Here is a 27,085-nt window from a genome sequence, read left to right as displayed (position 1 = left end):
CGGCCAGCGCCCAGCCACCCGGACAGACAGCGGGCCCACACCCCACGGGGGCTCTTCACCGTCCGGCTCTGTGGCAAGTCGTGCTTTCCCTGAGGCCAGCACTGGCCGTGAGCGACTCATACAGCACCTCCTTCCTCAGAGTGTGTTCTAGGCCAGGCATCCCCGACCCCCAGGCCGGTACCGGTCCGAGGCCTGTCAGGAACCGGGCCGCACACAGGAGGCGAGCGGTGGCGGGCGGAGCTTCATCTGCCGCACACCCCCTGCCCCGTCACTCCCCGTTGCTCTCGCATCACCACCTGAACCTCCCTCCCGCCGCCTTCTGTGGAAAGACTGTCTTCCACGAAACCGGGCCCTGGTGCCAAAAAGGCTGGGGACCGCCCACTAACTGCAGCTCAGGCTCCGCCTAGTAACTGTCAGCACGTGTTGCTAAAAGGTCCACTGCCCTCTCACACTGATCACCCGTCACCTGCAGAGAGGGCAACACAAGGCCGTACTGAGGCGACAGAGATCAGGGTGGAACAGGTGCGCAGGCCACAACTGACGGCCCACAGTGCCCTTGGGCAGGGCTGCTTTGGTCACTACAGACGCGATCGGGGCTGTCAACTTGACAGCCTGAGGCCTCCCCATCTCCTGCGCCTGGTTTCAGGAGGCCCGGGAGCTGTGGGGTTCGTCAGGGAGTGGATCCTCAGCCTGGGAAAGGCCTCCTGTCTTCTGGCCCTGCTGCCGGCCCAGTGGACACTGATAGGACCCAGCTCTCCACAGAACATGAGCAATGAACCCACACCCAATTAAAACCATACCCTGCGGACTCTTAAGAGAGCTCAGGCCTGACGAACTTGGGCTGTGCCCTCCCTGTTAAAAAGGGAGACAGGCCCCTGGCTTGTAACCTCAGCGCCTCCCTCGGGTGTGATTAGCTGAGCCCAGTGAGCCAGGAGCCTGAATCCAGGCCAAGGACAGCAACAATTACGTCCCCAGATGCCTCGTGGTTGTCTAGCACGTCCTGCTCGCGGCAGCTCTGATTTCCATTTAAACCGAAGCAGCCCCATGTACTCCCTGAGGGCCAAGTGGGATGGAGGGGGCCCCAGCCCACAGGCTCCCCGAGAATCCTAGGGCACCTGCCGTCAGCAAGCTCGCTGCTCTGACTGAGCAGGGACGACGGACCACTCCCCGGGGAAACCCTGTTCCTCCCGAAGCACAGGTTTCCTAAAAGTAACTTATTTTTTAGCTCCAGAAAAGCCTGTGGGCTTGGCAGAACAGCCAGCCATACTCTGTGGCCACACAGGAGGACACGATCCTGGGAGGGCCCCCTGAGGGGCTTCTGAAATGATCAGGGCCTCAGGGCATCTCCTCAGCCTCTGAGGCCTAACTGTAAAGCACATTTTATGTCCTCATAACTCACAAGGGCAGCATCCGCCCCGTGGCTTATCTGTGGCAAACAGAATTCTGAAGACGGACTTCTGTAGTTTAATTCAAAATGTGCTCAAGGAACAGAAATTGATTTATTATCTGTCTTAGTCCTTGCAGATTAAAAAATGGGAAAAGATATCTACTGATACCTCCCTACACCAAAACCAAACCAAACGGAACCCTTTAGAAACAGCCCAAAGTAAACGCCCCTACTTTTAGAAGAATTATCGGTTGCTTTGGATTAGTCATGCCCTACTTTCCCCAGTCATCTAGGAGGAGGACCACCACAACCTCTGATATTACCTGTTCCTCTTCCCTACCACCTGTGGATAATACACGAATAATCTAATTGCTCAAAAGTTGTTAGTTAGGGAATGGGTCCATGAGCTTCTCAACAAGATAACCAAGATGCTTCTCTGAACCCGAAATAGTTTCCAGTCAAACTGTTGTCTCCTTCCCCTGCCCTCGGAGCACCACCTGCTCTTTGGCAGTCACTTGTTTCAACTTCATTGAGTCCTTTCAAAACCCACAAATGACCAGGGCTCAGGGCCAAGTGGAGAAGCACATGGCCCAGGGACAGTGCCCTTATCACTCGGGCACCGGGAGCAGCCTCCTCACGGGGTGGGCCTCGCTGAGAGGACACAGAAGCCAAAGGCTGTTAATCCAGCAAGAGACTGTTGAAGTCTGTACGCATCAGCCCCGCTTAACGTATACGTTAGGGAACTAAAAATGAGCACGGCGTCCCTGTGGCTGCACTGAGCGCCCTCCTTGCATGTTTGAGCTTTTATGTTTTATGACCCAAACCTGCTGACTGGTACGTATGCAAGGCTCGTGTGGAATGACGTGCAAGCCTTGAGCTGGGTTCACTGACCCCAAGCTGCCAGATTCCCCAGGGCTGGGGCAGGAGAAGTTCCATCTGGATGGACTGCTCCGTCCAGAGGAGAAACCTGAGCCCTCCACCTTCCCTTCAAGGCCCTGCAAAGGCGGATCGCAGCCCACCTTTCCCGACTGGTCTCTAAAGCCTCCTGCAGAGACTGGCCGCTCACTCGTCTCCCCACAAGCATGCCTTGTACTCTCCCCACACCCTCTTCAGTTTTAATCACAGCCGTACTTTATCCAAAATGGCCTTTCCACCAATCTCTGCTATTAAATAGCTATTCCCCCTTCAGATCCAGCCCAGACCCAGCCTGCTCCATGAAGCCCTCTGGATCTCCGCACACCTCGCGGCTCTTCCTGCTGGGACGCCCTCTGCCACCTGCTCACGGCTGGTCCCTCTGCCACTTACACGCTGGCCTGGACGGCAGTGGCTGGGGGGAGAGCCCATCTCCGGGCCCAGCCCTGACCTGTGCAGAGCGGAGGGCATGTGATGTGCTCTTAGCGAGGGGGATGCACAGGACCATCCACAGGTTGGCTGGGACTCACAGGAGAATAGGGTGAGGTGAGGTGTCATTCTTACTTACGTGTCCTCAAGCTGAGGCCCCTGTTTTCGATTTGTGGTGAGATGAACTTGAGCGGAGCGGGAGGGTGAAGCCAGGGCAGGTGATGAGCTTCCTTTCTAGTTGCTACACCATCAAGCCTGCTGGCTGGCACCCGAGGGGACGGGTACAAAAGGCACCACGGGCACGTGAAAGGCCCAAGTGAGCAACACTCACCTGGGCTGGTCATTCAGCTAAAAGCCTTGTTTACTAAGAAAAAAAAAATCCCAGTGGTCAAGCTCTGGGGCCACTCGCTGGGAGCCTGGCTGCAGGGTCTACGCCACCCTGCTCTCTCCCTCAGTGCCTCCTTCTCAGTGGCTGCTCAATTAACATTACTTTATTCAGAGTCCAGACAAACACGGTACCTTCATATGTGCAATGTCACTGGAGAAATAAGAGTTGAATCGACACAGAGAACAAATAATGCCCACATTTCTTCACCGGAGGATGGGTGTTATCCAAGCCACAATGGTTGCACCATCTGATTCCATTGACAACAATGGAAGCAAATAGGAGAAAGGAAATATCCAGGGTGTCGAGATCATCACACCTGCGTCCTTGCTGCAGCGTTCAGAACCATTTCACCACCTTGTAGTTGATACACGGCATTTAGAAAAAGACATCAGTGACGTATGATGCCGTCTGGGAATTTTCAGGAGGCCTTGGCTTTCACCTTGGACAGCAGCACCTCGTTCTTGCGGCCCTCCTGGAGGGGAAGCAGAGACAGAGAGAGAGAGAGCAGAGAGGTGGGGACTGCATCAGCACCCGCATGAGGCTCAGATGGCCTCTGCATCCTTTCCCATCCCGCAGGGAGCCCTGTGGACCATGGACCGGCCTCCTTGCACGCTGCCACCGGCATGGCGGAGCTTCCTGGCCACACGCTGACCTTCAAGGCCCCAACGGCTACAAAGACGACTGGTTTCTGGACTGTCAGACTGAGGATAGGAGAGGATTAGGCACTGTCATTCCAAAAGACTTCAAGAAGCCTCTAAAATCCCAAGGGACAGAAGCAGAAAGCAGATACTTACGTGCCAATCTCGGACCCCTCCAGCGAGGAAGGGGGAAAGTCCTCGGAGACCATGGCCTAAGGAGTTATAAGAGGCAGTGCCCGTCCACACAGCAGGCGGAGCACGTAGAAAAGCTCTTACCCCGGCAACAGTGAAGGTTAAGAACACCCTTGGCTTTACGAGAGAAACCCACAGAAGACAGAGGGAGAGAGACGCATCAAGGGACGCCTCCCCCTCAAAGTGAGCTGAAGGAAACCCATCACTGTGTGTGCTGAGGGGTCACTGGGGCCTCCCCCGCGTGGGGAGTCTGGCGTCCAGGGTGCAAAGCCACTGCTGCCTCGTTCTGTATCCCCTTCTTCCAAAGCTTATCACTGTGTGTCCTCCCTCCCCCTTGTTCGTAGAGGCCTGGACAGCTCAGGGTACCTCCATCTGCTAGCACACCATCTCCACCCCTTCCCTGGGCCACGTCACAAGGAGCCCTGTTTAGAATGAGAGGTGAATGCGGCGGGGGGAAGGTCCTGGAGGGGACGAGCCCGAGGGTGCAGGCCCGGCGTGTGGCTAGGCCTCCAGCTGCCATGCTTGGCTGGAGATCCACTTAGTGTGGAAGAAAGTTTCTGTCACCCTTGGCCCCTCTGCATCCAAGACCCCTAAAGTCAATGTTTCCATCTCCCTGGGCCCGGCCAGGTGCTCCCACTTCTCTGGAGGTCCTTTGGTCTTTCTGGCTGCAAGGACCCTGGTTCACTTGTAGGGTTTCTGCGTATCTTCCACTCAGAGCTGGGGAGGCTCTGGGCTGGGTGGGGGTGAAGCTGAATTGTTCTGCCAGAAGCAAGATACTCTGACATTTTTTAAGCAAGTGTTTTTGGAGGGGTAGATAGTTAATTTTTCCTGGGGATGGGAAAAAAAAAAGAAGGTGAAGATAAGTAACATTTGTTGTGTTAGAAAAGTTGAGAAGAAAGTTTTCTTATTTAAAACGAGTTACTGAGATTTGCTTGGGTGAAAAACCTCCAGCCAGAATAAAAGGTGGGGGGAGGGGTAAAGACAGACCAAGACAGGCAGAGTCATGCTATTATATTGTGAGACTACTTTCTCTACTTCTGTGTGTTTTTCAAAATTTCCATAATAAAAAGATAAAACAATAAAACAATGAATAAATAACGTTTGTTACCCACCTCACCTTCTGAATAGGGCAAAAAACAACCCCTAAAAACCCAAACAAACAACTCATAAACATCAAAACACTGCTGTGGCAGAGTCCACCAGGGGTGATTTTGCTCGTCACACCACACTGAGATGCTGCTGGAAGTTCTCAGTAAAAACATCCTTGGCTGTCACCTGGTGCGTGAGCACTGATTACATTTCATGGAATCTCCTCGGAGCCTTTTGGGGCTAGAGAGTGATACTGTCGGTCTGTGCAAAGCAAATACAGAAAGGGCCCTTTAGGTGTTTCTTTCTATAAGAAAAGGGAAAATGTCTCCTCCCTCCTGCTTATTTCCTGCTGAAGATGGTATGGGGCTCGCTATGTGCCAGACACCCTGAGCTCCGCTCACCGGAGATTATGTGCCCAGAGCCAGCATCATAAAAATGTATGGCTGGCATTCGTCAGAGCCAGGCTAGAATCTGAATCTTGGTTTGGTGACCTTGTGACAGACTGTGCTTTGAGAAACACAATTAGTTGGTGTAATAATGCAATTAAGGTGATTCCAGAGTATGTGTTTTTTCCTGGCAGACTTGTTATTAATAAACCGTCCCAGAGCAAGCAAGCCCATGGGATTTTAGAGACAACCCGACGTTGCCAGTCAAAAAGGCCTTGATCCCAGAGGAGGCTGGACCAGGCACGGAGCCCACAGGCGTCACGGGGCTCAGCTAATGTGGAGTCAACTAAACCATAAAGGGATGACGGCGGTGGTCAAAGGCCATGTTCTGGCTAAAACCGTGCTCTGCATGAAGAACCATTACTGCCCAGGACGGTGCTGGGGACCAGGATGCAGTGAGAATTCAGAACTGGGAAGCAGTAACCCAAGCAGGTCGAGGAGAGGCGAATAAAGGAGGCAGACAGAGGGTTCTGGGAGGAGAGTCCATCCTGGGATGAAAGTCTGACTTTTCGAGCTGTGTTTCTTCCACAAATGAGATCTTACCTGGCACTGCAATATGTAAAAGAGCAGAATTCCTCTACCTGGAGGAATGGGGTGGAAACGGGGAAGCAGCAAGCAAGCCTCAGCACCTGTGATGCCCCAGGTTACCTCAGAGGATCTTGAAAAAAAAATTTAAGATTTGGGAATGCTAACCTGTGGTGGTGAATTTTAAATTTTTGCCAAGTAAAATGATTAAAAAAAAAGGAATGCGTACTGTCACTATCATTTTATAAGAGAGAGCAATTTTAACATCAAAAAACAAGGGGATGTGCAATTTTTTAGAAAGGTGAGTCCTTTAAGTGAAATACACTTCGCTATCTGAGGAACATATATCACATTCCCCCTACCCCCTTTTTTCCAACTTGTTTTGGACTGAAGAAAACTGAGGCCAGCACCTGGCCCAGTCTGGGGTCTTCTCGGGCTCTGAGGGACCCACCCTCAGTCTCTGACTAAGAGTAACTGTGCCGAAGAGGCAGGAACGTGGAAACCTCAACCTTAACGCGTCTGAGGGAAACTTCCCTTAGGAGCAGAGACCATCCCAAGCCTTCAGCCTGAGAGCCTGCAGGGCAACAGTGAGCTTTTCTATGCCACTTTTATTTGCTTTGATTCTGACAGCTTATACTTATCCTCCTCAGCTCATTTGCTTTCTGTTCCTGCTGTCAAAAGGGCAGTGCTGGTGTTCACGCAACGTGTGAAATGCAGTTCTCCTCTGGGCCTTTTCTCTTTGTGCGTTATTTGGGAAAAAAGAGCTCAGATGGGGAGCAGTGGGTCCCTTCTTGTTCCCTGTCAGCTCACTCACTGGCCCTTCAGCTCCAACTGCTGCCGGCCACAGGGGCTTCCAGACCTGGAGCACCTCTCCTGGCCACTCTGCCCAGGGCCAGGTCCTTCTCGTTGGAAAGAGGCCTTCCCCGACCACACCCTCTACATTAGTCCCCGCCAAGGCAATGGCTGGAAGTACTTCTTATCTGTTACTACTTGTTTATGAGGGTCTGTTTCCTGGCTTGCTATCTGTCTCCCCGACCACAATGCAAGCTCCCAGACACAGGGACCCAGTCTGTTTTACGACCTGATGTATCTATCCCAGGACCATGGTGGGAGCTGGAAGAAAGAACATTTATTGAAAGGATGAGAGAATCTGAAATGCCTACGGTTGTGGTTCTCAAAAATTAAGTTACACAAAAGGGGAGGAGAAGTAGAGAAGAAAAAGACAAGGAAGGGAGAGAGAAGAGCCTCAAAACAGGTAAGGACCAAATTACTGGTATGGACACATTGTATTTTTTATTCCACTGACCACACCCCAGGATACAACTACCTTTAGCCGCCCCCTGTATTTTCAGCAATCTCTAAATTCACTAAAACCACATGGATTTACATTAGAAAGGGGGAAAAAATTCCGGAACATAAAGCTGATGAGACAGATCTTGGCAAGCAACAGAATGAAGTCTCCTTTCTGGAAATTTTCTTAAAAGGGCACGTTTCCTTCTGGAATGATGCAGAATAATCCTGCCCAAATGCAGGGAGAAAAGACAGGGGCAAACAAAGTTCACCTGCGTGTGGGTGTGACAGGTGCCACAGACTAGATGCTCTCCTCTCTCGTCTGACCCAAAAGGGATGAGGTCCCTCTCCACCTGCACAGCTGGCAAGTGGCAGGATGTGAACCCAAGCCTGCCACACTCAAAGTCACTCTCCTCCCATGTGGCTTCTCAAGGTCCCTCCCCAGTCTAAGATTGGGAGGAGGGGAAATGTTAGACCTGAACCCACAGCAAACACTGTTTCCAGGTGGGCTGATGAGGCCATTTTACTTGTGAGTTTAATGTGGTTACTGAGTGTTAGGAAATTGAAGTGATGTTTCTTAGAATGTTCAGTTAGAGCCTCAAGATGGGCCACAGAACAACGCAATCGTGATGCATGCTTCACTGTCGCATCCACTGCCAACTTGCTATTTCCCATTTCAGACCAGTGGAAAAACAAAGCAATGCTCTGGTTTGCAAAGGCTCACCTGGGGGTGAACACAAATCTCGCCCAGCCTTACATGCCAGCCCGGCCCTCCTCTTACCTCCTTGAACTCTTTCACAGTCTTAAAGTACAGCCTCTGTTTTTCTAACAGTTCCAAGTACTGGTCGTTCAGCTGGTCTCTTCTCATTTTGTTCTCTTGCTTCTTCTTCTCCATCTGTTGAAACATTTTGGGAAATGGTGATAAAAGGCATGTTCTGACCAAGGGCGGCTGGCAACGTCCAAAAGGCAACTATTACTAACATTTTCATGGATTTCCTTCCAGTAGTTTCCTTCTATGCATCATTTTTGAGGTTGGCTTATTGATTTGTATAATATTGCACAGAGACTCTATAATTTTTCAGCAATTCTCCTATCACTGGGCATTAACTATTTCCTTTACAGTAAGTCCCCTATATACGAACCTTCAAGTTGTGAACTTTCAAAGATGAGAACATGCATTTGCGTGTCCAATCACGTAAGCTAGTTCATATGTCTGGCATACACTGTCATGTATGTGCATCCTCTACAAGTGGTTGTGCTTTTGTGTACTTTACTGTACAGTACTGTACAGAGTACAGTATCTTTATTTCAAGTCCAGGATGTCTGGAAACAAGCGTAAAAGCAGTGGTGACGTAGCTGGTACTGTACTGTACTTTTCAAGGTACTGTACTGTAAGATTAAAAATATTTTATTTTTTTGTGTGTGTTTTTTATGTATTATTTGTGTGAAAAGTATTATAAACCTATTACAGTACAGTACTGTATAACTGATTGTGTTAGTTGGGTACCTAGGCCAACTTTGTTGGACTTAAGAACAAATTGGACTTAACGAATGCGCTCTCGGAACGGAATTCGTTTGTAGGGGACTTACTGTAATGAGTTTTTGTGTGTGTGAATATAAACAATTTCACAAGAAACAGGTAGGCAGTACCCTCTTTATTCAGCAACTCTTCCATGGACACCTGGTCTATTACTTGCACTCACTGCTCGTCTGTTCTGTGTACATCCTGCACCTGTCAGTTCCGGGGAAACCTGAGCTCTGGGGTACACACACTCCCCTGCCGCCTCTATCTGAGCAGGACCCATCATGACACCTAGATACGGAGGGCTATGATTTTGTTTCTTTTAAATAAACACAACAAAAGACATCCATCCAAATGAGCACTGCTCTGCAGAGCAGACTTACTCCATTCAAGTGCCAGTCAATATTCAAACCCTACCTGGAACCCTTGTTGACAACTGCTTTTGGAGTCAACAGAATGAATTCACTTAAAACAAACAGTTCTTGGGTGCCTGCTGCAGGTCCGGTGCTGATGTCAGCCACCAGCAGCACAGACACGAGAGGAGACAGCCCTCCCTGCCCTGGGACCTGACCATCCTTCTGGTGCCCGGCCACCTTGCGGGGGGGACGGCCACAAGGGCTACCTCCTTCGCTGGCCAGCACTGAGGTGCCTTCGCCATGAAGCCTGGGGGAGGATGGAGAGAATGAAGGGGTCGGGCCCATTTCTTTCCCCAGGAATGCATCAGACAGTAAACAAAGGGGAAGCCAAAGGGGAAAAAACCCCAGTAACTTCCTGTTGTCCTTTACTATGAGCAAGAGCATCTCCCTGAGGACAAGCATGGTGGGTGGAAAGGTCCCTGCACTGGGGGTGGGTTGTTACAGGCCTGTGGTTGGCCAGGCTCTCTGCCCCCCACTTCCCTCACACCCCAGATCATCAAGAAGGGACTCCACTCCCTCCTGAAAGAGAGCCTGTCTGCCCTGGGTTAGGGTCCACGCACGTGGACAGGTGCCGCCTCATCTTTGCCCTCATTTTTGAGGTTGAATAGTCTTGTCACCAGTGACACATTTTTTCTTTTTTTTGCTCTTTTGACATGATTTTATTGACCTCCTTAATAGGAAGATGAATATTTTGCTACAGGGAAAGGGATATGGTGAGCTTTTGCCCGCAGTTCATCTCTGGTGAGATGGGATTACAGGCAGCTTGAATGAGTGGATTTTTAGGACAGGTCCTACAGGCAATCCTCCCTTTCATGTGTTTACACTCTGGTTGCCCTCATTGGACCACTTTGCCCCAGGATTATGAGACGAGATGCCTTAAGTCCCCAGAAGGTTTCACTGCCGTGCCCGAGGATGAGGTGTGTGATATGTTTTAAAAACACGACCAAAAACAAGAGACGTTGGAAGCACTAGTTAGGATTTGTCTGGCTATGGTAGTGGGAGGCTGTGGCCGCGTGTCCGCCTTTCAGACCGTCAGCAAGTCTTCTTTCCTACTGACAGTGTGCCCGTGCAGAGCCACAGAGTATGGGAATCCCCACGCTGCGCCCCGTCTGGATGATTCTCTGCAAAGCTATCTCTGGAGCACCCACACCCCTCTTCAGTTCCTCTCTTTTCTCTTCTGACTTCTGAGGCTCAATATCCTCTCACTTTAGCAGAGTTCAGCAATTACTTGCACTTTTTACAGGGGGTTCCTGGAAACGAAAATGCTCTTAAGCTGCTAAGGAATGAATCCCTAATGGTAGAATGTCAGGAACCAAAGAGCCAGTGAGGATGTGATCCTGGGCAAGAGAGAAGGCCTGCTGGTGAAAGTTTCCTCATCTTGTGAAATGCGGGGAACCCCACTCACTTAAGAGGGCTTTAGGAGGATAAGCACAGTGCTTGGCACATGGTAGGTGTTCAGTCCACAGAGCTGTTGCTAAGAGCAGCCTTTGAACAACCAGTGCAGGCAGCCCGTGGAGCTAGCCTGCCCACTGCAGCGTCAGAGGCCTGGTGGGACCCCTTGCAGAGACACTGAAGATATGTCTTCAGAACTGAGAGCACGTTCCCAGGACAAACAGAAGAGGCTGCTTTCCCCAGGGCCTTCTCCATCACCAGCGTGAAACCCTGGCTGCATTACAGAAAGGAAACCATCTGACCTTCATTCGACTTTGCTTAATTCCTTCTACGATCTGTTCCATCTGACGTAAAAACTGGTCCCGGGAAGCAGGGGAGGCCATGGCTCTGAAAGAAAGACCAGCAGAGGTACGACCAGCAAACAGGACTCTCAGAAAAGGGGAGGCACAGAGGGGTCAGCCCTGTACCCAGATAATGCCCCAAGAGGCAAGCAGGCATTTGCAAGGCAGGATGGACCCGTGGGGCCCCCGAGATTCCAGGCAGCCAAAGATTCTAAACTCTGAGGAAGGCATGAAAATTAGCCGGGTCTTGTAACTGAATAGTAATCTTTTTTTCCCACTCTCCCTATAGTTTTCTTACTAATACATATTTTCTTAAATAAAATAAAACGTGACTAAAATTAACAATTTTTTTAAAAAATTTTGAACAATGGCAGATTCTGCTTAAGAAATGAATTTCACTTAGTTTTTAAAAACCTGCAGATTTAGAGGCCCTGCTCACGACTGAGAGACATTTTCTGAGGTTTTCCTAAAACCAGGCTGGGAAACCTGGTCCTGCTTCCAGGAATAGCAGCTAAAGAAATGATGCCCTAAAACATGCCCCTTCACCTCCAGTTCTGCAGAGGCAATGACACCAGAAGGATCAGAGCACATGGATACAAGAGTGAGAATTCTTCCGAAGGACAGGCTGAGAGAAAGCAGAATTGGCCACAAAAACACTCAAACCTCAGCTTCTCTCCATGATCAGGGGATAAAGATGAAGGCACCATTTTTAGAAGTGTCACAAGGTTGTTAAGTCACTAACTGAATCTCAATATTAAATGGGGCTGTGAGGATTTTTGTTTGTTTTTAGTTAGAAATGAAACTTAAAGTCTAGAACTTGTTATCCATTAAGATCTTACTTGCTGGTCACCTGCCAGGGGACAGCAGAGACCTGTGCTGGAAGCGGAGGAAGCCTGATGGACGGAGAGCCAGCCTGGGGCTGCCCAGAGGGCGGGCAGGCCAATGGCCATGCTTGAGGGCTGCTATGATTTGGGTACAGATGGGCCTTGCCATCCAACTTTTAGAGAACATATTTATACCTGAACAAAGTAGTTTAGAGTATGCACATGACTTAAAAGCCAAAATCTACCACAAGATTTGAAAAGTATTTTAAAAAATCATATAGATTATTTATTTAAATTTTATCTTATTTTATTTTTTGGCCACGCCACACGGCTTGTGGGATCTTAGTTCCCCGACGAGGGACTGAAGCTGGGCCCTCGGCAGTGAAAGCACAGAGCCCTAACCACTGGGCCGCCAGGGAATTCCCTCGTTATCTAAACTTTAAAGCATCTCTACGTGCTCAAGAACAAATGTTATTAATCTCATCCTAGCAGGACAAAAGTAATCTATGAAGAAATCATAGTAGCTAGGCATAGTCAAATTATTTGAAAGTTCACCTTTTCCCTAAGCTATTCCTTGGTGTTTTAAAATTCACTGTATCATTAAGTTTTTGCAAGAACTCAAGCTCTGCGTAAACCGAGGCACATCCGCACGTAGCAGCAGGGGTGAAAGTATAAGAATCCCACCCTGAGCACTGAGCCTTGCTCGATCGGGCAGAGGTGAGCCAACAAAAGCGCAGGGCACACAAGCCACCGATGGGAGGAGGGCTGAGAGCACTTACTGTGAGAAGTTCTCATGAACTGAGTTCAGCAGGCTAATCTGGGGAGGAAAGAAGAACAAGAACACAAAGCAAAGGCTGAGAGACGCCTGTGCTGACCCCAGCCACCGCAAGCTCGTCCCGTGTCTCTGGAGGCTGCTTCTGAGATGAACACACCTTGTTCGCACAGATGAAAGTAACAGGAAAAGAAAGAGCGACGTGTTCTCACCTCCGGAGTTTCCCCAGAGCGTCTACCTTCCCACAGCCATGACCACAGAAATGACAGAACCCAGATCCCAGCTGGGAAGGCTCAGCCAACATTAGGGCTCTTAGGGCTGGACCACAGCCCTTTCGATCTCACCAAACACTGTTCTTTATTTTCAGGGCCATCAGCTTAGCAGAGGGTCAGTGGGCGTGGAGGGTGAGAACACTGTGCCCATTCTACTCCTTCCCACAAAGTCTCTGCCAATGCGGCCAGCTGCCCAGTGGCTCCGAGAGCCACCGCAGGGATGCGCCATTCAAGGTCCCTCTCTCCCCTAGAAATGCCACAGCCCGCACCTAGGACCCTCTATGTGTCCTGATGATCATCCGGGGCAGGCCTCTGAGTCTGGAGTCTAGAAACCTAGGTCCTCTTTCTGGCTCTGTCACTGACTCGGCTTGTGAGCTCAGGACCGAGCATTTACTATACTTGGACTCAGGTTCACACTCTGTAACACGGAGATGATATTCTTGTCCTTATGACTCCACAGGCATGTTGAAAGCTAAAATATCACAGGTATAAATGGACTTGAGATAAAATGTACAGTTTATCCAAATGCAAACTTCCAACCGCCTTAGTATGGCTTGGAATTAAATAGCCCCGCCCCCCTGCATACTCCTCATTTTTCAAAGAATGCAACAACTTTAAACACTGCTGATGAAGGAAGGTCAGTGGGGTTCGAGGCTTCCTCAGAAGCGGCTGCCTGTCTTCCCTCACCAGGCAGGAAGAACCCAAGGCCAGGGTGTGCAGCAGAGCTACCCCCAGGGCTGACGTACATCCCCCCAACACACTCGGCTCATCCACTCGAACGTTTATCAGATGCCTGTCCTGTGCCCATTACTGTGTACGGCCCCGGATACAGAGAAAACAGAACCCAACCCGTCCTCAAGGAGTGCATCTCGGAGGAGAGAGATTGATCTGGTTTGACTGACAACAGGCAGTCAAGGACAGTACTCACTGATGCCTCCATTTGGGTCCAGGGAAAAGACACACCTGTAATACTGTTCTTAGTAAAGTGGTAATTAGTGCAGGTTGCAGGATGATGATAAAATAAAAACAGGTTCTGTCACCCTCAAGGGGAGGGGGAGGGAGGAGCTACCACGGATCACCACATGCGAGGGCCCTCACAGGCATTGTCCCGTTCTGTCTCCATCACTGCAGGAGTTCTCCCCGTTTTACAGGTGAGGAAGATAAGGCCCCACTGAAACCCAAACCCGTGTGAGTCCAGAGTGCCTGCTGGGGCCACCACACCGTGCTGCCGCGGGGACGACGGCGCAGCTTTTTCCTGAACACAGCTGCACACTGCCCCCATCGCCTGCCTTCCATCGAGGGCCCTGACCACCAGCGGATCTGGCCTGAGTCAGAGGAACATGGAGGGGCTGCCCCGGTCACCCCTTCCGCTCCTGCTTTCGTTCTCACAGTTCTTTTAGTTCACGCCTCTGTCTGCCGCGGATGATTAAACCGCCATTGCTCCCCGTCAACCCTGACAGCCCACCCTCCCCATGTCCTTTAGCTGGCTCTTTCCTTCCCCTAAAACTCAAACTAAAGTCTCACCAGCTCCAGGCCCTCCTCCGTATGCACCTCTCGAGCTTCCAGGATGTTTCTTTTTATGACGTCACCGCTCACGAGGCACCGTACAACTGATGCCCACCCTGCACAGTGGGCACTTTCTGCCCCTGTACCCGGCACGGGGCACATGACAGGTGCTCCCCCCACTTCAGCCGAGGCATCCCGACACCAGGTTCGTGCGAGCTTCCCAGGCGGACAGCACTGGTAGCTGCTCGTCTGATTATGTTTCTTCTTTCTATAAAGGCTCTTACCTCTTTTTCCAAATAAACCTTCTTGTCATCCAGGGTATTATATAAAGTGAAGAACTGCTTGGTTTCTTTGTGCACTGCTGAAACTGCAAATGCAAAGAAATCAGCACGAGTGAGAAAATGTATCAAAAGAAGCCTGAGTACCCTCTCCCCGCGGAGGCACTGCGGACCTGCCGGCGTCGTCTGTGCGGAAGCCCCATGGGGCACAAAGGCCAGTACAGGGCTGCCGCAGGCTGACGGCACGTGCGTGGCAGCCGTGACGGGCCCGCCGAGACGAGGAGCCAGCGGAAGCTCCCTGTCGGCGTGCGGGACGCGGGTTTCTCCGAAGTCCTCCAGGTGAGCGGTCCCGGGAGGAGGGCAGGGGGACGAAGCAGCCCCGTGCCAGCTCTTGCTGTCTGTGTGGCTCTCTGCCTTCCCACGCTCCTCAGGGGCGGGAGCCACAGCCGGCTCACTTTTGTAAACCCCGTGCTTAGGGAGAAAGATTTAACTTAAGGCAGAAACTATTTTCTGCTGAGAAACTGCCATCGTTGACACCTGCCCCTGACCATCTGAGTCAAACGTGAGGACCGCATAAAACGTCAGGGTGGTGAGGTAAGACGTGAAAGGAAGCGTGCATCTGGATGCATGTTCTCAGTAGGGACAGTGCTCCGGCTCGAACCGGAAGGATGGCTGAGACGCCAACATCTCAAGGGAAAATCTGGGCTATATTCTGAAAGAAGACTTGGAGTTTTCCAAGTGGGAACTGTAGGGCGCTGGCCTCCTGGGCCTGGGACCAGCTCACAGGGGTGAGGGAACACAGGGACCGCAGGGGGGCCAGCTGGCCCAGACGAGGCAGGACTTAGGATTCTGAAGATTGTCCATCCAGTTAGGGGGAGCTATTAAATATCAAGGCTTTTAAAGCAAGAGTGTAAAATGATCAAATTTTGTGTGAGAAAGATCCCTCAGGCAAGAGTGCAGACAAGGGGTTAGACCCTGGGCAGTGGCGAGAAGGTGGCTACAGCAGAGAAGACAGGGGGGTCTAACTTGGCTTGACGGCGATCCCAGTGACCGAGCGGAAAGACGGGGTGCGGGGAGGCAAATTCAGTCTTGTATGTGTTGAGTTTGAGGTACCCGGGAGACAAGCAAGAGTGGGAACCTAAGGAAGGGGTGCTGGTCCAGGATCTGTTTACAGAGGATGTGAGCTGGGCCTTGAAGGATTTTGTCTAACAGAGTGAACAAGGGGTCCCAGGCGCAGGTTAACAGGAGTCAAGGCCTAGGATGTCAAAGTGCGTGGTGTAGGCAGAGGCAGCGTGTGGACTGAGGAGGCCAGAGTGGGACCGCGGGCAGGAATCGGGACCTTCAGGCGGGCCACCTAGATGGGGGACGGTCCTGGGCAGAACAAGGAGAGAGGCTTTCTTCAGTGGGTCTAGGAAGCGCCTGAGGATTTGTCACAGGAGAGAAGTGATATGACTGGATGGGTGGGTGACAGACTCGGAAGGGGCTGCCGACCAGCTAAGGCTCACTGGGCTGAGCTGTGATGCCAGGGAGAACAGATATGGCAGCAGCGCTGGGAAGAGAAAGGCAATGACAGCTCTGAGCATCACTCTGAGCCTGACGAGATGTGCTCACTGATTTAGGCTGAGGGAGACCCAGCCCTGCATCCCTGGGTGAACAGGATGCTGTTAAAGGCAAGGACCACATGAGCAAGAAGGTCTGCAGAGGAGAAGAACAATGAGCGAAGGCTGATCTAGAGACGCCGGGGTCACGAGGTTCCGCGTGACGCTGGAAAGAGGAGCCCGATGACTGACAGGGGTGAGGGTGGGCTAGAAGCATCACTCAAGGAGCTCAATCAGCTTAAGCTGTCTGTCCAGGGAGAGGGCAGTCAGAGCCCCATGGTGTTTCTCTTGGGCTTCTGGGCTACATGAAATGAGTGGGCCTGACGATGAGCTGGGGGCCTTCCCAGGGGTGGCCTTCATGGACGGCGCCACCACGCTGAAGTGGGACGGAGCCCCTCGCCTCCTGCCCCTCCCAGGGTCAGCCTCGGGGGCTGGTGTGTCGCCGATGCACCTACTCTGGCGGTAGAGTTCGATAAATCTCTTCTGATACTGTATTAGCTCGGCTCTGCTGGGCACTTCGTCAATCCTGCGATGCAAAATGGCTATTTCTCGGTTTCTTCGAGCCTAGATGCAAAAGGGAGGGGGAGACAACACCGTTTGGTGAAAGGCCTTACGTGTCCTCTGGGGAGCCAAAACACTGCCGCCACCCACCCTGTGCCCACACACCCGCCCTGGAAGGCAGGCACCCGACGCGGCTGCGGCCTGAGGTGCGCATCTCAGACCCTGACCTCCCCGGCAACACAGGGAGAAGGCGTCAAAATAATGGATCGGAGGGAGGATTCTGAATGGGAGGGCATGTGTGGATGGCGCCCCCAGCCAGCCCACCAGGCCCCCAAGGACTCCAGAGCAGCTGATTCCCAGCGTCAGGCAGGGACCGGGAAACAGAAGTGCTTCCCAGATGACAAGGGATGCTGCCCTGCTGCCCCCATGCAAATCCCGAATCCCTTAGCGTGTTTGAAAAGCTCCTACAGCTTCCTCCTAAAGCAGCTTTCTGGCACTTTCCCCCTCCTGTGAAACGAACTGGGCTCTTCTAGCCGAACTGCCCCAGGTGCATCCGGGGAGGCAGGGCTGTGCGTGGCACAGGGGAGACCTCGGGCTCCGAGGTGGGCGGCTTCCCCGAGGGGCAGCGCTGAAGAGGGCCACCCAGCTCCCCCCACAGGTTCACGGCTCAGCGCTGCTCTTCTGCTGCGCCTCTCGTCCTCCCCCTCTCCTGGCCCACGTCAGCACAGCGGCAGACGGGGACCTCTAATTCATTAGGGCGCAAAAACCCCTCCAGGCGCAAAACCCGCTATCAACTCTCGTGATCAAACCAACACAGTGCCTGCTGCTCTGACTAGAGTAGAGGGAAAGATGCACCACCCCTTGTGGCCAAGGCTACACCTCCCATGGGTGCTCAGGCTCTGGCTCCTATACTTTCTCAGGAATCTAAAGATAAAACCATTCACTCTTTTCACTGTATCTTTAACCTCTCCTTTTCTACTGGCTTCTTCTCATTGGCATTTACATATGTTCAAGTCCCTCATCCTTAGAAAGGCCCTTCCTTAAACCCTGATCACCTTTCAGCTTCCACCTTTCTCCTCCCTTTAATAGCACAACTTCCCGAGAGCAACGTACCCCAGTGCCTCTGACCCCTGCACTCCCCTCGGTCACCCTTCAACCCAGTGCCGCTGGCTGCTCCCAAGACCCACTGGCACTGCTCTCGCCAAGGTCACCGCAGACCTGCTCTCTGCACCTACGGAAATTCTCAGCTTCCAGCTTTCCTGACTTCTGGCAACACTGACCCTTCTCTCCACTGAGCTCGCTGCTCAGCTGCCACGAGACCTCAGGCTCCTGTCTTCCCTGGGCCTCCGGCTGCCTGCTTGGTCTCAACCCTCATTGGTGGAGTCCTTCTTTCCCTCTTCTCAGCCTGTATTTTCACATCCTAGGTTATCACCTATACAGCGCTGACCCCCAGATCTCCAGCCCAGACTGTTCCTACTTGGGTGAGTACCCCAACCTTTAAAAGCCCTAAATAGATCTTATTAACACTTCTATTCACACTCCCATCCCCTTCAGCCCTATCCTTTCTCCTTTAGGCTTTTGCTCAATGAATAACTCAAGGATCCACACTAGTGCCCAAGTCAGAAATTCCCCCACCATCCTCGACGCCACTTTTTCTCTAACTCATCCCAAGTTCCATGGATACAGCTGCTCAGTCTCTCACCTGCCAGTTTATTTCTGTCCATTTTCACTGACCCAGCCCTGGCTCAGGGTTCAGCAGGCTTGGGGTTCTACTGCACCTTCCCTCTAGCCAGTATGTATGACTGACCCCAGGTCTCCAGCCTGCAGTATGCAATTCGCATATAAGCCCCCTTGTACTTTGATGTATATGGACATATCTTGGTTCTCAAACAGCCAGCCAGCTCCCAGAAGACAGAGCATCCCATTTACTATTCCTGGGATCTAATGCAACACTGAATACATAGTAAGCACACAGTCAAAAAGTTTCCAAGTATGCAGCTGTACTGTCCTGATTTTATTTAATTCTGTGTCTCTTTAAGATTGGTACAGTGTCCTTGTATCAGGACAAATTTGACTCCCCGGAATTTAGCCAAATGACTCAGTAAAATAAGCACGGGCCAGAGAAAGGAGAAAGAGGTTCCCATTGGCCCCTGTAGCCCCTTGGCCACTCCCCCCAGAACCTGGCCTTCCTTTCCCAGAGAACAGAGAGAAGGCCTGGGCCAAAGTGCAACACAATTTAACTCTTGGCTTTTGAACGTGCATGAGCCAGACCCTGGCAATGTAAAAGATTCTGTAACGTAATCTTGATCTATGTGAATTTAGAGCCAACTTTAAAACTCCCCATATCTGATGGCCTCCTCACAAACCCCTAAGGTTATCAACTAAGACAGTTAAAGTGGGCACTTAATTTTAGGGGAAAGGTACTAGACAAGAACACAATTTTTTTTTTCTTTTTTTTTTTTTTTTTGCAGTACGCGGGCCTCTCACTGCTGTGGCCTCTCCCGTTGTGGAGCACAGGCTCCGGACGCGCAGGCTCAGCGGCCATGGCTCACGGACCCAGCCGCTCCGCGGCATGTGGGATCTTCCCGGACCGGGGCATGAACCCGCGTCCCCTGCATCGGCAGGCGGACTCTCAACCACTGCGCCACCAGGGAAGCCCAAGAACACAATATTTTAAAATCTACCTTATCCTCCCCCTCCACTTTTTTTTAAACAGCTATGAGATAAAATTCACAGGCCATACATTTCACCCAAAGTATACAATTCAATGGTTTTTAGTAAACTCACAAAGTCATATGACCATCACCACTACCTAAAATTGCAGAACTTTTCCATCACCCCAGAAGAAACCCATACCAATCAGCAGTCACTCCCATGTCTCCCGACCCCTTACCCCCACCATCAGGCAGCATTAATGAACTTTCTGTCTCTACAGATTTGCCTCTTCCAGACATTTTAACAATTTTTTGTAGTTTGCAGAGTACACGTTTTACAATTCTTTTGTTAAATATATTCCTAAGTATTCTGTTCTACTGTAAATAAAATTTTCTTAATTAAAAAACAAAAAAAAGTACTGGACTAGAACATTAGACCTCTGACCTTGGCTCTGGCACTTACCAGCTGCTTGTACTTCACAGATGTGAGTCAATTTCTTCACATAGAAGATGAGGCTAATAGCTACTTTCCACCCATCTCAAATCAAACGAGATGATGGTGAAACAACATACCAATGTGAGGTGTTATAACCAACATAATCCGCTGAGTTACACTCCAGATAGAAGAGCAAACAGCAGCTTTCCCGAGTCTCTCCAGCTCTTAGATGCTGAGACTTTCTACTTCTGCTATAGGCACGCAAGCCTAGTTACAGGCATTTATTGGCTCTTGTTTTCACTCACCTGTAGTAAACGGATCTTGTAAAGCTTCTCTTTCTCCATATTATACCGTCTGTCTAGGTCTTCCTGAAATTGGAAAGAAACACAATTATCTGGGAATAGGAAATTTTCATTTTTTGATGAAATCTTTTGAAGCTGAACAGTTTTTATATATCTCCCTCATCCGGAGGCTCCAAATTCCTTTTTTCAAATGGCCGAATTCAGGGTCGGGTCCTAAGTCCTGTGAGAGCCTTGACACTCTTTCACATCACTTTATAACAACTCTTCCATCTTCTGGGACCCAGGCTGCAACCCGGGTTCTTAACTGAAGTATCCCTCAAGTCCACGTGCCCTTTCCTCCCGCACCAAAAAAGATCCATGAGGAGGAGGAGACAACCGTGATGTAAAGAGCCTGTTGTTCTATGTCTCTGTGTTTGGAGATGATGATGGCTTGCTTCCTATGTTTCTGTTTAGACCTGCACTATCCAATATGATAGCCACCAGCCACAAGTGGTTATTTAAATTTACATTAACTAAAACTTAAAAATATTCAGTTTCTCTACTTCCCTAGCCACGTTTCAAGTGCTCAGTAGCCACATGTAGCTAGTGGCTACCATATTGGACAGCACAGATAGAGAACATTTCTGCCACTGCTGAAAGGCCTTTTGGACAGAGTTGAATTAAAAGAGAGAAACTAGCCCCTCACTGAACCCAATGGGGTAAAAGACATGGCTGGATGGTTTGCTGAACTGGGGAAAGCTACAGTAGTGGCAGAGGTGCCCCTTCCCCACTGCCGTGCATGGGCGTGCGCGTGCGCGCGCGCAGCGCGCGCGTGTGCGCGCGCGCACACACGCGCACACACACACACGCGCGCGCACACACACACACACACACACCCCACCACCCTCCCAGCTCCTCCATGGGGCTCAGCTGCAGGAAAACCTCAATAGCCTTCACCATGGGAGTCCCAAAGCTCACTCTCTAGGAGCGTCTGAGGGTACGAAGGGAAGAGAAACCCTAAAGGAGGAGAATGTTAGAGGCTTTCCTGTTTCTCTCTTCCTTCTCCTCTTCCTTTTCTATTCCTTTCTCCTAGAAGCACCTGTTTAACTCAGAACAGGGGTCCGCAAACTACAGCCCAGCAGCTAAATCCCACAGCCCTTGGGTCAATTTCGCCTCTGTGCCTAGTTTTGTAAGTAAAGTTTTACTGGAATGTAGCCATGTCCTTTCACTTATCTATAGACTACGACGACCACAGTGGAGCTGGCCCACAAAGGTGACAATATTTACTACCCAGCCCTTTACAGGCTGCTGACCCTGGAACGCAGTCCCCCCAGAGAGAGCTCTCCCCCTGTGCACTGCTCGCCCCTCGGATCCTGGGCTGTGACGGGCACGTGTGGACCACACAGGCCTGTCCCCTTCCCGGCTCAGATGCCAGGGTGGGGACGGCATGCCTTGTGCTAGGTGCCGGCCGTCAGGGCTGTCCCCGGGAGGTCCTGCTCTACCCAAGGGGCGGATACACAAGATGGAGCCACGCCCCGAGAGCCCGAAGACAAGGAGGTGGCCGCAGACAGGATGAAAGGACGCGTGAGAAGCTGCCACACTCGCAGAGGACAGCGGCGGTCCTGAGAATGGGCAGGTACTTACGTTGTGCGTCATGGCAGGGGTTAGGGCACCGTGCCGCTCTACCCCGGAGAGGGTCTGCAATGAGGAAAAGTTAAAAAAAAAAAAAAGAAAAAAAATGTTTCTGAGGAAAGGGATGGGACAGAAAAGCTGAGGGTCCAGATGTAGGAAGGGGGGTGGGTGGGCAGACCACGTCTGAACAGGGCACAGCCTGCACACGAGCCCCAGATTTTAAATTGTTCTTAAATGCCTGTCAGCCACACACTAACAAGCTAAACTCTGTCTTTGAATGTAAGTCAATCCCTCTAACAAGGTGTGACTGCTAAGAAGAGAAATGCCATCCTGAAAGTCTGTGATTTGTGCAAACCCAGAGGGTGCTGAGCTCATGGGAGCCTCCGAGCTCAAAGTCTTAGAAACAACTGGAAAGGCTGGATGTGGGTGGGCGGTGCCAGGACACCACCCACTGCACGGCCACACTCTGCTATCCCCGTGCCAGTCCTCACGGCTGTGGCTGGAGTGGCACAGCCCATCACGACAGGGAGGCGGCACCTCTGAGGCCCATATCCCCGCAGCCCTGGTGGAAAGCATCTGGACTCATGCTGGCTGCTTGGACAAGTCCCCTCCCCTCTCTGAGCCCCAAGTTCCCCATTTCCCCAAGAGAGAGGGTGCCGTGGATGGGGCCCAAAGCCACACCCAGCTCTCACATCTGAAGCACAGGGAGCCTCAGCAGATAAGCCTTGAATGGAGTGTGAGGAGGACAAACCACAGCGATCCCTGCAACCTCAACGGGTCAGAGAAACAGACTTATTTTTCCGTCCTTGTCCACACTAGCTCCTGGGAAGATCAAGGCGTCTGTTCCGAGAGCCAGTGGGCCGTGTTCCTGAGCCCGGGATGCTCCTGTGCTGCCAGAGCTCTGACCTCACATCCCGTGCTGCTCTCTGCTGCCTTCCTGTATCCCCGGGCAGGAGCACAGGGTGAAATGAGCAGCAAACTGGCATAGAATTTACAGGCAAATGGGACGAGTGGGAACAGAGCTCAGGGGGCTCCTGCAAACACCCTGTCCCTGACAGAGGGGGCAGCCGGGCTTGTAACTCATTAATTCTTATCTGGAGTTGCTGCTGGCCACACCTATGGACGCTTTAACCCATAAAAGGAAGACAAAGGACAGGGACAAATATCTAAGAAAACTACTTGAGAAATGTGTGTTCAGAGGACCCGGCTGAGGGAAGTCTGGTCTTTTTCAGCACCAGACGCTTCGCTGTTGAGTCCTCTAGAAACCCTTTCACGGTGGAAGTCACACAGCTCCCAGCAGACTGGAGCGCTTCTCCACAGCCCGCACCTTTTCATCTCTGCCTGGAGCCCTCTCAGCCTTCAGGTTTTCAATTTCCTGCTGCAGCCGGGCCAACTCCTCCTTTAAAAGTAACATGAACATTTGTTAAGATTTGGACAGGCTAGTAATCGGAGGTAATTATTTACCTTGATCTAGAGTCTTTTTTTTCACATTTCGTGAGTTTACGTGGAGTCAGAAAGTCCATTAGGCAGTAGCTCCCCAGGCCCCTGATTTTCAGCCTGGGAGGGTTAACTGAGGAGGAGACAGGCAGCTGCACCTCGGTCAGAAGGGGCCTTTCTTCCTAAAGGGCAGGCGAGGCTTGCAGTAACCCCTGGGACACGGAATGAACGAGTGGCTTAGAGCCCAGTCCGAGCCTCCTTCTCGGTGCCGACCCTTCTCCACCTTTCCTGGGACCTTGCGGCCCGGAGCCCTGCCTCACCAAGGCACTCCTCCCCTGCCACCCGGCCCTGTGCAAGTCAGACCAGCTTCCGGATGGCTCTGGCGCTACCGGACCACGAGGTCTCACGTGGCAGAACACGCAACACACAGACACGCCAGGTTTTCAGGGCGGCCCTGGTCTCCTAAGATGCTACGCCTTTCGCACTTCGTAAGACTTTTCTTTTCAGTACATTTGGAAATTAGAAAACATCGTTTGTTAGACTGTGCTCTCAGTCTGGGGGTTTGGCACACCTAAGTCACTTGCGGTGTCCTCGGAGGGCACCTACCATAGTCCTCTACCCATCTCACACACTGCCGCGTACCCGCCTGGTGAGCCTGCTTTTCTGACCGCACCTGCACAGGACCCTCGGCAGCGCAAGAGAGGGAAAGCAGGAGATTTTACAAGAATCTTGTTTAACATCTGCCGACACCAAGCAACACTTACTCGACAATGTGCTTTAAACTCCTGTTCCTGACTTTTCAGATTTTCATTCATGGCTACAAGGGCTCTCAAGTTCTGCAGGATGCTGAAAAGAAAAGACCAAAAAATGACTGACTTGAAACAAACTATTATGATTTTATGAATCACGGGGAAAACCAAGACCCCAGATAAAAAGGGATTTCTTTCTTAATTTCCTTGTCTCTCCCAAGAGTGTCTAATGGGCTTCCCACAAATGCTTATGACTACCCTTTAACTGACATTATTATTCATTTATAAGCCGAGTCCATCAGGCCACCTCCAAACAAACACTACAGAATTCAGCATTAAAATGTCAGCTGCAGAAACAACAAGGAGTTTCAAGATTACTGTATATTTTTAATGATACTAATTACTTAACAGACTCAGAGCACAGACAGTATCGTAATTTTAATTCCTATTTTTCATTTCCCTTCTGAAAGGAAACGAGTTTTAAGGTCATTAAAAGCACTAATTTGAAATTTAAAATGTCAAGTATCTAATGGTACTTTGCTCCACATCATGAAAAGAGGGTTTCTAATCATAAAGCCAAGTAATCTGTAGGTACTTCTTGGCTAAAAATGTCCACCAAACCCAGAACTGCTCAATCTGTGCCTGAAGCATTTTATTATTTCACGATTTCACTCAAGTGAGTGACACTTGGGAGATTTCACCACCCAAACAGTTTGGTGCTAAAACGGTCAAATGTAAGTGATTATATTTAATTTAAATTGTCTAAATACAATTAATTGAAAAACAAAACAAAACAAAACACAAAAACCCAGCAGCTGTGTCTTGGTCAAAAAAGACTGTACCTTCACTCCCAAAGGACAGGGCTAAAATGTGTGCTGTTAAAACCTGGTAACCATGGTTGATTCTAAGGCGGGGGGGCAAGGGTGGGAGGAGACTTTTCGGCGCACGTCCTTTTGAACCTTGAATGTATTACTTAGTTTTTAAAAACAGAAAAACAAAACAAAACATAAAACGAGCTGTTCCTGACCCCAGGGGGAACTGGGGGGCGGGGGAGAGAAGGCTAACTCAGCACCCCCTGGGCAACAGGCACGGCCCAGATCAGCGGTGAAGTAACTGAGCGGCACGGGGCCAGCAGCAATGACCCCCAGCTCCTCAGCCCTGTGCTCAAACCACCAGACAGCTTCACGGAGAAAATAAGCACATGCTGAAACCTCTTACCTTGGATCAGCTTTGGCTTCTACCTTCTCAAGGGCGGCCTGTTCTTTGTCCAGTTTCTCACCATAACTCTTGAGCTGCGGGAGACAAGGAGGCACGTTGGGGGGACAGGAGATGTCCTCTCCTTCCCGGCTCACACCTGCACCCCTTTCCTGACAGCCCACTGGATTTGGCTGTATGTTGAGAAAATAGGTGAACGAGAGGAAGAGGATGGGGGTGGAGGGACAGCATGGAAAGGTCAAAACCAGACCCTTCTTGACACATTCTGTTGGTAAATGAGACCTTAAAGGCAATACCTTTAAATCACAGCAGCAAATGGGTGGAAAGCCAAAAGTAATGCTGACAGCAGGTGTCTTTCAGTAGGAAGAGGTAAATAATAACCGTGGCTGTGAGAGACAGACCTGGGTTTCAGTTTCAGGATACCACTACCATGGCTGCTTGACAGGGGCAGGGTTAAATCTCCCATCTTGAAAAACTCTACTTTCTTTTTCTGAGTCAGACAGTTGGGGATTTTAAAAAAGAAACTTTAAAGAAACTCAGATTTTAATTTTTAAGGTGTGCAGATCTATCACACAATAGAATACTAAGCTGCTATTAAAAAAAGAAAGAATAAACAGCTCTTTTATGATGATCTCTAACATCTACTGTTGGTTGAGGAAAACAACATATAAAAAACCATGATTCCAATGCGCTTCCAATGTGTATAAAGGAATGTATACATCGGATGTACACAGGTATAAAAGAACCTACATGTTATTTGTATATGCATGAAAATTTTCTGAAAAGATTCACAAGAAACTGGTTACCCTCTGGAGAGAGTAGCTGTTTGCTTGGGTTACAGGGGGACACCCTTCATACTTTTTGAATTTTGAACCATGTGAATGGGTTACCTATTAAAAAAAAAACAAGTTAAAGAAGTTCTAAGAGTTCCAGCTGAAAATGGAAGACCAAACACAAGCTGCAGCAAGCTCCTCTTGCCTCAAGTCCTAGAAAGTCCAGGTGATTCTGCTGGACCACAGGAGTTGGGTACCTCGGGGACAAGGAAGATGGCGGCAGACAGGAAGGGCCTGCGGAGGACAGCCGTGTGGACCCTGAGGACGCAGGAAGGCGTGGGGTGCAGGGCTGGGGTCTGCATCAGGACGAGCCAGCGGGCTACGCAGTGAAGCCTGGCTCCCTTAACCCAAGGGCTGGCGCATGGGTCCCAGAGGCAGGGCAGCCCCCGGAGAGCTGGCAATGCTCGGCAGCAGAGATGGTGCCCCAGCCCTGAACATCAGGTGCCAGTGGCTCATCCCACCAAGTAGTGGGACCCACCCTTCCAGAACAGTCACTGCACAAAATGGACACAGAACCCATACAGCTGGTAACAGAAAATTTCAGAATCAACAGTAAGCACACCATGAAGAATTATCAAACATCTGAAGAAAGATATAACCATAAAAAATGTAGCAATTCAACAAATGAATTCTGATCTGAAGGAATAGTTTATAGATCAAGAAAAACTTCAGACACAGTTAATGCCCTCAGAGAAGCAGGAGAGGATACTGCATATTTCAAACAGAATTAACCTCTCACGTACAAAATCAAAGCTGTGATTGCTGAAGCTGAAAGCGCACAGGCTAGAACCCGGGCGCCTCCGCTAACGCAGGGGCCTGTGGCAGCCCCCATCCCCCGGCCACACGTCAGGGTCCCGTCTGTCCTCTACCTTCCACACTCTGCTTCACTTCTCCTAAGTTTACTGGGAAGGCAGATCTTCCCTGTTTTCCAGGGCTACTAGGTTATCCTGCAAGGCAGGTTTTGCTGAAAAGGTAAAACCTGGGCACACTGGCACGAAAGGGCTCAGAGTGGTCAGTCTGCCCAGTCCTTGCCTTGAACAGATAAGAAGACTGAGGCCCAAAGGCAAAGTTCATTACTGATTCAGGTTCACAGTGCTCAGGACTCTGACCAAATCCGTCTTCTATAGAAG

At 50.7% G+C, this 27,085-nt stretch overlaps 1 protein-coding gene across 2 annotated transcripts in view; it reads right to left on the bottom strand.

The window, feature by feature from the left end:
* Nucleotides 1-3,201: 3,201 nt before the first annotated feature.
* Nucleotides 3,202-27,085, bottom strand: part of CCDC93 (CCC complex scaffolding subunit CCDC93) — a 94,603-nt gene continuing 70,719 nt past the window's right edge. For both annotated transcript variants that reach the window (XM_079710350.1, XM_079710351.1), the window contains exons 14-24: nucleotides 25,126-25,199; nucleotides 23,923-24,004; nucleotides 23,049-23,120; nucleotides 21,734-21,787; nucleotides 20,114-20,176; nucleotides 16,673-16,781; nucleotides 14,626-14,708; nucleotides 12,571-12,608; nucleotides 10,929-11,013; nucleotides 8,078-8,191; nucleotides 3,202-3,588 (exon numbers count right to left, since the gene is read on the bottom strand). In XM_079710350.1, the coding sequence (XP_079566476.1) occupies nucleotides 3,535-3,588; nucleotides 8,078-8,191; nucleotides 10,929-11,013; nucleotides 12,571-12,608; nucleotides 14,626-14,708; nucleotides 16,673-16,781; nucleotides 20,114-20,176; nucleotides 21,734-21,787; nucleotides 23,049-23,120; nucleotides 23,923-24,004; nucleotides 25,126-25,199 (828 nt within the window). In that variant the 3' untranslated portion in view covers nucleotides 3,202-3,534. The remainder of the gene's footprint in view (nucleotides 3,589-8,077; nucleotides 8,192-10,928; nucleotides 11,014-12,570; nucleotides 12,609-14,625; nucleotides 14,709-16,672; nucleotides 16,782-20,113; nucleotides 20,177-21,733; nucleotides 21,788-23,048; nucleotides 23,121-23,922; nucleotides 24,005-25,125; nucleotides 25,200-27,085) is intronic.

The sequence above is a fragment of the Hyperoodon ampullatus genome, assembly GCF_949752795.1.
Source record: "Hyperoodon ampullatus genome assembly, chromosome: 8".
Taxonomy (NCBI): Eukaryota; Metazoa; Chordata; class Mammalia; order Artiodactyla; family Ziphiidae; genus Hyperoodon; species Hyperoodon ampullatus.
The sequence above is the reverse complement of the archived record's forward strand: the minus strand, read 5'-3'. Positions and strand labels throughout refer to the sequence as shown.